At 40.8% G+C, this 12,156-nt stretch overlaps 1 protein-coding gene across 1 annotated transcript; it reads left to right on the forward strand.

Moving 5' to 3' along the window:
* Nucleotides 1–3,495: 3,495 nt before the first annotated feature.
* On the forward strand, nucleotides 3,496–11,517 carry LOC143371216 (uncharacterized). Its single transcript, XM_076816170.1, has 6 exons — nucleotides 3,496–3,650; nucleotides 7,783–7,912; nucleotides 8,334–8,597; nucleotides 8,932–9,244; nucleotides 9,513–9,791; nucleotides 10,284–11,517. The coding sequence occupies exons 1-6, from the start codon at nucleotides 3,639–3,641 to the stop codon at nucleotides 10,786–10,788; spliced, it is 1,503 nt and encodes a 500-aa protein (XP_076672285.1). The 5' UTR covers nucleotides 3,496–3,638; the 3' UTR covers nucleotides 10,789–11,517.
* Nucleotides 11,518–12,156: the final 639 nt, after the last annotated feature.

A 12,156-nucleotide genomic window follows, 5' to 3' on the forward strand; every position in this document is an offset into this window, starting at 1 on the left:
CTCCAACAAACTTCCGCTCTTCTCTAAAACCTCGGATCCTTTACTTTATAAAAAGGAATGCAGACTCCAGAGTGTTGTTTTCCGTTCCCATAAAATGACCGCTCGCGTGTTCGCCGAGCAAGTGGAAGCGGCGCGAGCGGAACTTCCGCCGTAAAAGTATCTCGAGCGGCAGTTACGAAATCGTTATCGATCTACCACTTCCGAGGCGAAGTTTCTTAGGAGCAGCCGCTCGAGGAAGAACACTTCGAGGGGATTGCGATCTGCTCGGCTAGTTGTGGCTAACAAATCTCTTCTTATTAAGCCACGGTAGAAAGTAAGATGGTTTCCACCTTTCTAATAAAGACAGGCGGGGTTCGATCAGTGATAATAGAAAGCAATATCGCGGCCGGCCGTTCATCGACACATGGAAAGTAAGTGGATGATCATTTATTTGTTCCTGGATTAATATGATGCCCATCGGAACGGCGGACGATATCCCGTCTGGAAGCATCGTCTGGAAGTAGCGACCTAGCGACACGTAATTCTCTGAGTTCACGGTTCGTTAATTGCGAGAGGAAGGAAAATTGGCGACTACCAGCCGTGGATGCTCTAATTACGTGACTTTTCTCTTTGGTCCTAAATTTCAGTCGAGTGAGATGTCAAGAGTTGGGAAATACCGAAGAATGAAAGTGATGGGAGCTTGGGATTAGATGCATTTTTGCGAGCGAAGAATAGTTTCTATAAATTGGTACACGAATGAGTAAAAAGCTTATCCAACTTTTTGTTACCTGTCCGATTCTGCGCAGTGCGAATTCTACGGAGAAGTAGAAATGGATTGTACGAAAATTGGAGTCAAGGTATTATATGTACTGTAATTGAAACGTTTGTGGAATTTTAATCCGGATTTCATTGGACTTCGCAATTAAACTATTATCTTTCTTCGAAGTGTACTGCTAGAAAAATGTGGCTCGAGCGAAGTGGAATGTCCTGTTACGAAATTTCTATGAATTTCGCTACTGTATTCCGAAGTCTAAGGCAATGCGATTACTGGGTCACTTTATTGAATTCTGCAAGTGGATATGAATTTCTTTTTAAGCGATGAAAGTGGAGCAGAAAGTAGTTGGTTTCCTACTTTCGTATTCTTAACAAATAGTTCCAATTTCCAATTTTGTTCTGGTTAAAATCTAACGAGGAACAGTTCCCGGGTGTACAGTAATGAGACACAACAGAATCAGGAAACTTTTTGCGCGTGTGAAATTTTGTAGAGAATTTTTCGCTGCCCTGATACGTCTCGCGACAAAAACGACGGCATTTCTCCGAACAAGGAAGACCGTGCAAATCGGTTTCGTGGCCTTCACGCATTGTGCACCGATTCGCGTTACTCTTAGCGATCGCGATCATGCCCGCGCTTGCCCACATGCACACCGCAACTTTCGTTTTCACGTTGCTCGCTCGTACAAATGCATTATTCAGCAGGACGTCTTAGAGATCCCTGGATATGTATCTCGTCGGATTAACGGAATATTTATTCCCAGACATTCAAATAGCGTTTAACAGAGGAAACATTAGAGAACCATGAGATACCAGAAGTGCAGTTGCATTCCGAATGCAGTGAAAAGAGATCGACAAGCTTGGCTTGATATAAAACTGGTAGCTAATTCTGAATTAATAATCACCGATCTTAATCGAGTCTTTGCCAATACTTCTGTATATTTTTGGACCTTAATAATAACATTTAAAAATTAGGTGAATTTTAACAACAAAAAGAGGGAATCGATTTTATCCACAAATATTTTTTTAAATACAAAATTGCACATATTAAAATTTACATTTCTGCAAAAAGGGTATTAGAGCATTACGAATTGTTACTCAAAAGTAAAAAGATTCAAAAATATGAAAATGGTAACTCTAAAATGATGCTGAGGTTCAGTGAACCCCGTGTGATCAATTTGTGATTATAATGAGGTGTGACTACGGAGGGTCAAAGACAATATGGTGAGAAGAAAGTAAGAATGTGAATTGGAATATTTAATGTGGTATTAAGAAGGCTTTGCGGAACAGTCAACTCATTTCTATTATTCAGTCGTAACGATTACCCAAGTTGGATGCACACATAGGTGCATTAAACGATGCGCATGGTCATCGTGCGGGTAACCTTTCAATAGCAAACTCTTGGGAAACGCGGCTTTGAATTGCATTCCTGGACGATGGCTTCAACATTTTCACAGAATGCAATCGAATGCACTTTTAACGTGTAACGCGAAACTCCAGTGTGCACGCTAATATCGAGCCAGGTTCTGGGTACTTTTATTAATTTCTGCAATAGGTCCAGAGCAAGGGGACAGTGATCAAACGCGATTTCCTCAAACAAGAAACTGGTACATTCGTTGAAGAGGAAATCACCTATTACGTATTGCGTAACTATAAATACTAAAGGAAATGTGGGTGTTCAGTATTAGCCTCACCTATATCCTTCATCCCTCACGTATTTACATTGTAATTAAACCCAATATCAAAGGGTACTCACCTGTATAAAAATACAATACTAAAACACTAACTACAACCAGATGAACATCATCTTGATTTAACTCATCTTGAGGTATATGTATTGTATCTTCGCTTCGAGCCAAAAAGATATTAAGGACTCCATGAAAATACATTTCACCCCTTTTCACCACCCCCTTAGGGGTTGATTAGGGCAAAATCATGAAATTTGTTTTGAGGCATTTATGTGGGTAATCTTTCGAAGCAAAAACCAAGTTGATATCTAATCGAGCCTAAGAAATAATAAGCAGTCCGAGAAAACATATTTCACCCCGAATTACCCCCTTCGGGTTGGAATTCCAAAAAATCCCTTCTTATCGAGCAACTACGTGGCAAAAGGAATATACCATTCGAATTTCATGCTTCTAAGTTTGGGCTGGACTAAAAATTTTTTATTAAAAAAACTTATAATATATATTATTACTTTTAACCCTCGGCTGTCACATTGGTTCAAAATGGCCTACAATTTGACATTCAGGTAAAATATCTTTGAGGCATCATCGAAAATGGAACTACCGTTTAAACATGATGATACTTTAAATGTTAATCAGCGATGAACATACATTCTACAATGTTCGAACTAAATCTCAGAATTTTTGCGACTTAATTTAACAGACAGTTTTTAAACAGCATTGAAAATTGGCTTGGGTCAAATGGACCCAGCGTGGCTATCGAAAAAATAGGTGCGACAATCGAGGGTTAATAAAGATGTTGTTTCGACAAAGCGAACCAACTTTCGTACTGATCTGCTACAATAATAAAAGAACAGATGGACTTGTCACCATACTCCCAAACTCCCACACCCAATTATATCTGAATGCAGTCAATAAACATCACATAGCCGTGACCATCCACGCATAAAGAGCCATCACCATTGACAATGAGAGTGATCGACAGCGGGATGGCGGAAAAACGGTCTCGCGCTAAAAAGGCCAGTTCCGCGGAGCGTTGCCGGGGAACCGATGAAATGGTGGCCCGTGGAGGTGGCACGAGAAGTCATCCCCGTCGTCGAAAGGCGCCTCTTACGTGGCCGCCTATAAAGTTGTTCCGGTGACGGCGCGGCCGCCTCAGAAACGTTCCACCCTTGAACGCATCGGGCAGCCAGCTTTCTCGCCATGAATTTGCTCGTAAGTAAATCTTCCGCATCCATGCGATAAAATCGGGGCAATTAGCTCTTCCCGCGTTGCTCGTCACCGGCCCCCAGCATCCGTGCTTTCGGTCGATCTAGCGCGTGTAGCTGAACCGGGCCGCGACGGTCGAGAATCGGCAGCCGAGGATAGCTCGACGGTCATCCGTCGCACGAATATGGCGTGTCGCGTGCGGCTAATTGTGCTGGGATCTTGGACTGTCTTGCACTTCCTACGTGCAGGTTTAATTGGTAGGCGCGTCTATGCATCGCGGTTTAATTGGGCCATGGGGAAAGTAGATTACGAGGGAAGTCGGAGGGATATGGGATTTTCGGAGCTAAATCGCTTGGGAAATTCTGGGATGGCAGAAGTTACGCGTGGTTCTTAGGTTCCTTATGAGTTGGGTGTATGTACATGTTTCTGCGGAAATTTCGCTAATTGTGTCGGCTTCATTATGGTTGAACGAGGAGACGTGATTGAATTTTCAAAATAGTTTTGCGCAGTTAGATTCGAGCATCGAATATTCAGAATATGTTAGTTCATCTTACTCTGGTTATTTACTGGAGTCTGTTACTTTATTTTAGGCTTTCAAAATCTGTCTCGTATTTCGCTTTCCTTTTCTCGTTTCTAGGTATTTCGTATCGAAGTAAATTGGAACAGTCAGTTTTTATATGAAACTTGTTAACGTAAGAAACTTAATAAAGCTTGACCACTTTACTTATTCGAATAATTCAGGCGCCCAACTTTCAAAGAAATGGCCATTTTCTCTTCGCAGTTACGTTCCGACTAATCTCATTGGCAAGAAATGAATTGGAGCAAATAATATATTGGTGGTCCGTGGTTAACCTGTGTAGTTCAATTCGAAATGCCACGCTTTCTCAGCTTACGAGCCCAGTACATTAAACGTGACCATAACTTCATTTGCCTCCGACCAAATTGATCGCTGTAACTGATCACGGATAAGAACCTGAAACAAGACAACGGCTTAGATCAGTCCTGTCTAAAGTTACTCCTCTAAGAAAAATCCTTCCTCCCACTCTGTCTCAGTGCCCAGAGTCCAGGAATTGTACAGCCTGTTTCTAAAGAGGTGGTCCAAAGCTCGAAGCACTTAAAATGTATTTTATGAGTTTGAACTGAAAAGAGGATTGATTTAGACACCGAAATTTAATGAAGACACAGAAGTCTTAAACTTACACTTACTTGATTTTGGTTTTCGGGATACCTAAGTCTAACTACTATCAGATATTAATTTTGTTTAGAAATAACAAGGTTTATTTCAGAAAAGCTAATTTTCTACCACACCCAGCAAGATCGTACGTGAAAGTCTAAAACAAAATACAGCACTACCGATAATTTCATATAATTAATTATGCTTTACCTTGAAGAACGTTTTTAAGATACCATAAGAAACTTCGAACCTTCTAGTCCAATAATTTCGTTACTCAAGATGTAAATTGTTTAACGGATGTGCAAATATCTGCATTCAATTTCAAAACAAGCGTTGCCTTTCTCTGGGCGATACTTTCAGTAGACAGGCATCAAAAAGACAACCAAAAACTAGCATCACTTAGAGCTTACAATGTTTTCATTTACTTTCATCGTCGATACATACCCACAAAATGAAAGTCTCGCAAGAAGAAGGTGCAATCACGTATCCAACATGGCGAAAAAGCAGTTGCGCTTAGTCTTATGCTGACCCAGTTATACTAGCGTTATCCTTTTACTACGATCTCTTCAGGGATACTTAAACACTAAAACAAAAAGTGGCACGAATGTACAGTGGGTCATGAAAAAGCAACGATCATTGGATAGCAAATTATCTAAAAACCTCAATCAACCTTCATTAAATAGACGCAAGGTATCTCGATTTAAATTACACGAAGCTCACAGTGTCATATGTAGCAGAAAATCATTTGAATAGCATTAACTTGAAATTTTTATGGTGGTCCAGGAATTTACTTATTCATATTATTCTACAGTCTACACTATACAGTTTAACTTAATTTTTAAGAAGAATCTCACAAATCCATACGTTAAATTAAAAAGCATAAAATTTTTGTGAAATTTAAATTAGATGAATTTCGTTCTTGGGGCCCAATATTGCGTGTCGAGATCTGCTTTTCCAAAGGTATGCACTCGTTAGAGGGACACTTCTATCGGACAAGCTGAACTGGTAACTCCAACTTCTTTTTTTTGGTCGTGGCATAATCGAGCCAGGCGTGTCTTGTTGGTTAATTTATATTTCACTTTCTACCGGTGAGCGTGTAATTCCTGTAACGGTGTGCTCGATCGTTACACCGCCCAGTGGCTTAGTCCCGGTTTCCAGATAGCTCTCGTTCCTTTTTCTTGCAAACTGAAGGTGGAATGTTTCGGAGGAAAGGCTCCCCCCTCGCTACGCCTTTTCCCGAGTACGGAAACTGCATTTGCCGATCGAAGACACGGGACTTTCCCCTGGAACTGGAATAGCATATTCACTTGAGTAGAGTTCCTTAGATGAAAGAAACTGGAATATTCAATGGATCCGATTAAAAATTAAAACACTTTACTTTGGGATGTAATCCTTTGATCTTGACCGCGCCATTAGAATTTATTGAATTGCAGTAGTCATTTGCTGTGTGTTCTTATTTGTTATTATGATTTTTAAGTCGTGGTGTATTGGAATTACAAGGCATGTATTATTTATCCTAAAAATTATTGTATTAATTGGAATTTTGGGTTGTAGATCTTAATTTTAAATTAGTTAATGTATGCGAGATAAGTGCATTCGCATCGTGTAGCATTTAAATAAGACCTTGCGAAATTGATTTCACATTGAAGAATAATTAGGTAAATGTACGTGGAATTAGTGTTTCAGGAATGCAGAATTTTTTCCCAATCCTGAAATACTTTTACGCCTTGATTATTCTGTCGATGTAATCGTTTGGTATAATGAACACGTAATATGTTGTATGTAACGTTGTTGCACCGAGATGACAGATAAGGTGTTCGATTAAAGGAATAGATTCATTCTCGTTCGATTCGTTCAATTAAGTTAATTAGCGTTAACGAATGAATTAACCTTATGTGGTAGTGCGCAACGAACTGTGCTTGCTATACCACATTTTTGCAATTACTTTAAAATGAGTTGTATCACAAATTGTTTTATATAATTATTACTAGCTTTACTCGGTTTCGTCCAGAATTTCGATTCTGATTTTATACAAAAAAAAAGTTTTTTTTGTGAAAATAGTCACATTCATCTGGATTAGCTAGGCATAAATAGCTGGGGCACATTTCGTGACCCCATAGCTTACCGTTCGAAAGTTTTTGGGCGACAGATAAATAAACAAATTCTTTCTGGTTTATATATTATATAAATATATATAGTATTCAATTAAAAATGAGGCAGGAACCAATATCTTTTTAAAAACTTTTTCTCTTTTTCATGAAGGTCAAACACTGAAACTCTATTTATACTTTAACAAGAACAGAGAACACAATACCAAAAAATAGTACTGTCAAAAATTCCAGAACTATCGTTTGATCAGCACGTTCGCGAAACGTACTATTATTAACTTGACTCTATCTTGAAAGAATCTGGTCTATTCAAGTACCTACTCGAAGTTGCGACTTTCCCTCGCAGCTATTTTGCGCCGCTCTCGAAGTGCAACACCATATAAAAGCATGCTGCACAAAGTAGTACGTAATAGTAGCTGTCACTGCATCTAGTCCCACTGTATTAAATAATACTATGATTAAAATTTTGCATTACGCCATTGGTCACATAAAATTCCATATCCTACAGTTCTACTTCTCGTAATTATAATATAAATGAGTGCGATTAAGGTGAACGACACTTTAGTGACTGTTCATATATATATCGAATTTTATCGCTAATTATTAATATTAATGTCTGCTTGATATTGTCTAATATTTCAACAGCAATCGTGTTCGAAACTAACTACCTTCATTAAGCAGAATAAATTGCATTGATTCATTTAATTTAGTCTTTACGATTGCGCCTAAAAATGCAGTAGAATGTTAAATTATGAAATAAATATCTATACATTATAAAATTTAAGAATAAGAAACGAAAAAATATTTCAAATGGAAATATGGAGTTTACATTGACGTGGGATATTATTGTTCACAGGTTCTATTGTTAATAGCACTTCCTATGTGCATAGCACAATTCTCAATACAGGGACCAAGTGACGGGAACCGAGTCGCACAGGGCTTGGTGGTAGAGGAAGGGAAAGGAATCCGGTACACGGAACAAAATGGTAAGGCATGAATAAGAGACTGATACTATTACCTCGGGAAGAAAAATTCTGGGATATTATCTATCCTTCCTATTCCTCCAACTGATACGAGTTTACAGATCTACGATGCGGACTTCATTTCTAATCAATCCTAAAGAGGAAATCAGCGGGCGGATCTATGGCTACAGCTAGCCATTTAAACAATAAGTCATCATACAAATTGGATATTTTTATTTTAAGTTCTGAAACGCATGAGATTTGCTTAAGTGTTTTGCAATAATTCGTTTCTTAGTTAACATTCAAGTAATTTATCAAACATGCATTAATCGTGGGAGTTTCCCTATGGCAGGACGATTTAATAGTTTCGTTCAGCATGCACTATTAACTCTTCAGCTTTAATTCAGCTTTTTGTTTACGCTCTGCCCAATTTTCTATTCTCCAGATTCTCCAAGTGGTTTCACTATTCAGGGTGCTACTGACGGTCACTCCAGCATCCAGGGTGCCGATGATGGGCACTCGAACTTCCAGATTCAAGGTGCTACCGCTGGCACGTCGAATTATGTGATTCAGGGTGCCAGCAGTGGTCCAAATACATATTCTGAGGGGCCAGCTCCTCCTCAGTATAATATTCAAGGAGCCACGGACGGGCGCAGTCAGGCTGGCTATGGGCCTGGTGAGAAATCTCTTCAGTACAACGATCCCAGTGGTAAGCAACAAAATTGTACATTAAACTAGTGTTACTACCAAATTTTATCGTGAAAGATGTTTAGTGTCTAATAGATTCATTTCAAGAGAAGAGGAATTAATCTTGCAACCACTTTTTATCAAAAGATTATGATCATTTCTAAAAAAGATGTGAGACTTTAAACAGATAGTGCCATCTGCAGAAGACAGAAACACATAAGATTGACTAAAAGTCTCATCAATTTATTCCCACTTGCAATTTTTACATCGCGAATTCGAAAAGCAAGTTGTACTCTACGCTATTCGCCCACAGCACTTACAGAGCTTTGAGTATTAACTTGGACACTGTGTAAAAGGTTTGAGAGTGAACTGGAGGTCCTTCGAACGCCAGCAACGACTAGGTTCACAACAGCAAGCGCAATATGCGGAGGCGGCTGCTGTGCCACACACTCTTCCGCGCATCCCACCTCAGCAGCAAAGAGCTTACGCACGGCCTCAACCGCAGCCGCAGCCGCAGCCGCATCCGCAACCGCAGCCGCAGCTACAACAGCAACAATCTCCTGGTTTACCAGAACCAAAGCCGTTTGAACAGTCGCCAGCGTATCTGAAGCAGCTCCTGCAATATCAATTACAGCTTCCGTATCTGAACAACAGTCCTCATCCTTATAGGTAATTCACATGCAAATGTGATTGAGAATTTTCAAAATAAACTCGGAGTAAGTTCTGGGAAATTCTGGGGTTCAAACTCTGATCGATGCACTTGAGACCATCAAATGCTCACTTCTCTTAGGGATTCACTCTCACTTTGATTGTCTTTGGTAGAAATTGTAAACGTTTACCACTTTAATGAACCTGAGAGGAGCGCACGATTCCAGAAGAAATTGCGAATTTGTTTGGAGGTCTATTCTATAGTATGTACATTTTTCGCAATTCTCAGGTACGATGGTACAATCTCAGGGGGAACAGAGGTTGCGAATCAGCAGCAGGCTCAGTACCAAAACGAAGCCCAGGGTCAGCTGTCTCCAGAGCCACGACGCCCAGCCTACCGTGGAAAGTCGCGTGTTCATCATAGGCAAAGAAGACAGGCTCCGCAACATGGTGGTGGGCACCAAGCAACGCAGCCTCTACCTTCTAACAACCTGCCCCCTCATCTTCAACAAGTGCTGAAATTCCAGTCTCAGACTCCCTACCAAAGTGTGATCCCTGAACCGTTCAGGTAAATTAAACGTCCTTTTATTAATCATTGGCTGGCATGCCGAGGTCTGAAGGCTTTCTCGGACGCGAGACTCTGGGACTCATGAAAGCGTGTACATTGGACGTACATTCCATTTCTCATTAAGATCACCATGGCTTCCGCCATGTTTGACTTCTGGCTTCACTTGGTATCCCTGCTAAACTAGACTTCCATTAAGTTTAAATTGAACGAATTTGTAGTATTCTTGGACGGAGGATAATGATAGCAATGAAGGATATTGGAACAAGCTAAGTATATCTCGCCTAAATAGTTCCTGCTCAACCAATACTGCTCTCTCAACTTATCCTGTCCGCTTATTAGTCCCTGCCACTTAACTCCACCTACCTTTCAATTTACCATCTCTTTACACAGTATTAACGCAGTCCCAGTTGCACTCCAGTGTCTTCTACCTGTTTCGTTACGTCGCAGTTGCACACCTCGCCCTAAGCTCGCGCGAAACACCGCAATTTTCAGATTCGACCCGCAGTCAGCTATACAGGATCAAATGCAGCAGGTCGAAGCCTACTATCGGAACGCGAAAGCGCAGCCGCCAGAGATCAGAACAGGACCCAGACCGGAACCCAGGCCGAAAAGGCAAGCGCCACATCCTCAGCCGCAACCGCAACAAGTACCGGCAGAACCTCAGCTCTATTATTCGACAAATATTCCAGGTCCTCTGCAACAGTTGATGAAGCTCCACGCCCAACTCCCCTACAACATCATACCCAATGAGGTTTCTTATAAGGTTGACAAGACGTTCGTGCCTCAGCCCATTCCAACAGCTGCGCCTGCGCAGCAGGCTCAGTATCAAGATCAGGGGGCTCAGTATCAAGATCAGGGGGCTACGTATCAAGGTCAAGGGGCCGCGTATCAGGGTCAGCCGAGTGGATACAGTCAGAGCTATCAGTCAGAGATACAATACCCTCAGCCTGGCTACCAACAACCTGCGGATGACATTCGTCCTGTCACCGAGAATTAATACCGAAGGCGATCATTGACGTATTGATTGTTCGTATGTTTTCCTTCTCAATAATCAGGTGTTTAATATCGTTATCGATCGATCGAAGCGCATCGTATGCCTTCGTGAATCGTGCTTCTATATTTTTGCTAAAAGGCAGACCGATTAGACTTGTCTTGACTTTCACTTGAATTATTCGTTATAAGTGCTCGCGTTGCTTACTAAATAGTTCGTAAGCTTTCCTGGGCCGAAAAAAGAGTTCCATTAACTATTTTATTATTGAAAGAGTTTCCATCGCACGGAGGTCTATGTGGGGAGGGCGTGTTTTTAGGTAATTTGTACCCTTGGGGAAGTAAAAGAGGACAGGTTTGCAGGAAAGCAGCGCGCCAATTTTGTAGCTGTCGCCACAAGAATCATCGTGATACATGGCTCCCGGGAGGACGGATGTAATGTCGTGTTAAATGCTATGGATGTTATGCAATAAACTTATTTCTTTTTTTTTTATTATTTTTTTATACTTACATGTTTCTTTCGCTACTTTTCCCACTGGAACGATCGCCGTTTGGAAACATCTCGTCAAACACTTCCATGCACGACTGGTTGAATGTTTGAGCGGTGATAAATAATGCGCGAATGAGGGCCTCGCAACGGAAGTGGGTCAGGTTCGTCGGTGTAATGTTTAAGTTAAATTGTAGGTACACGTAAGGAACCAATACTGTGTAATTATGTGGTAATAAAAGTAATGGCGATGATACGTAACTACGTTCTTCTGATAGCACCTAAACAAATCTTAAAGGACCGTCATGAAATATAACAATCATCACATTCAATCCTCCGTTTATTAAAATTTCACACGTGATCCACTTTCCCTCGAAACTTTATTACCATTTAATCAGAAGCTAATCGCCCCAGTGATTTAATTGTCAGAAAGTTGCTTTCGTCGTTGGAGCATCGAGTTTCGCCCAGGCGTTTGGAAAAGTAGGATCTTCACGGTCACGCGATCGTTAATTATTATTAATGATCGAAATCAATGCTCTTCACACAGCATTAAACATTTAAGGCACACGTCGAGGAATGGATCGGCGAACGTGCAGCTGCATTAAGGTCAACCGTGCACGATCTACCGCTGCAAGCAAAATATATGCACGTACCGATGAAAATGGTAGCTTTTTATCAGAATACTAAGTCTCTGCTGAAACGGCACACTTTGCTCGAGATATTAATCGACCGGTCGGCTTAGGAATACGGAAGTGACTGGTGCATATGCTTCCTGCAATGAGTGACCGTACCGTTACGTGACCAGAAATACGGGTTTTACAATCATTGACTCGTGATTTATATTTACGTCGATACCGATTTTCGACCCACTGAATTCATTCCTATTCTACT

Source organism: Andrena cerasifolii, chromosome 7 (genome assembly GCF_050908995.1).
Source record: "Andrena cerasifolii isolate SP2316 chromosome 7, iyAndCera1_principal, whole genome shotgun sequence".
NCBI lineage: Eukaryota > Metazoa > Arthropoda > Insecta > Hymenoptera > Andrenidae > Andrena > Andrena cerasifolii.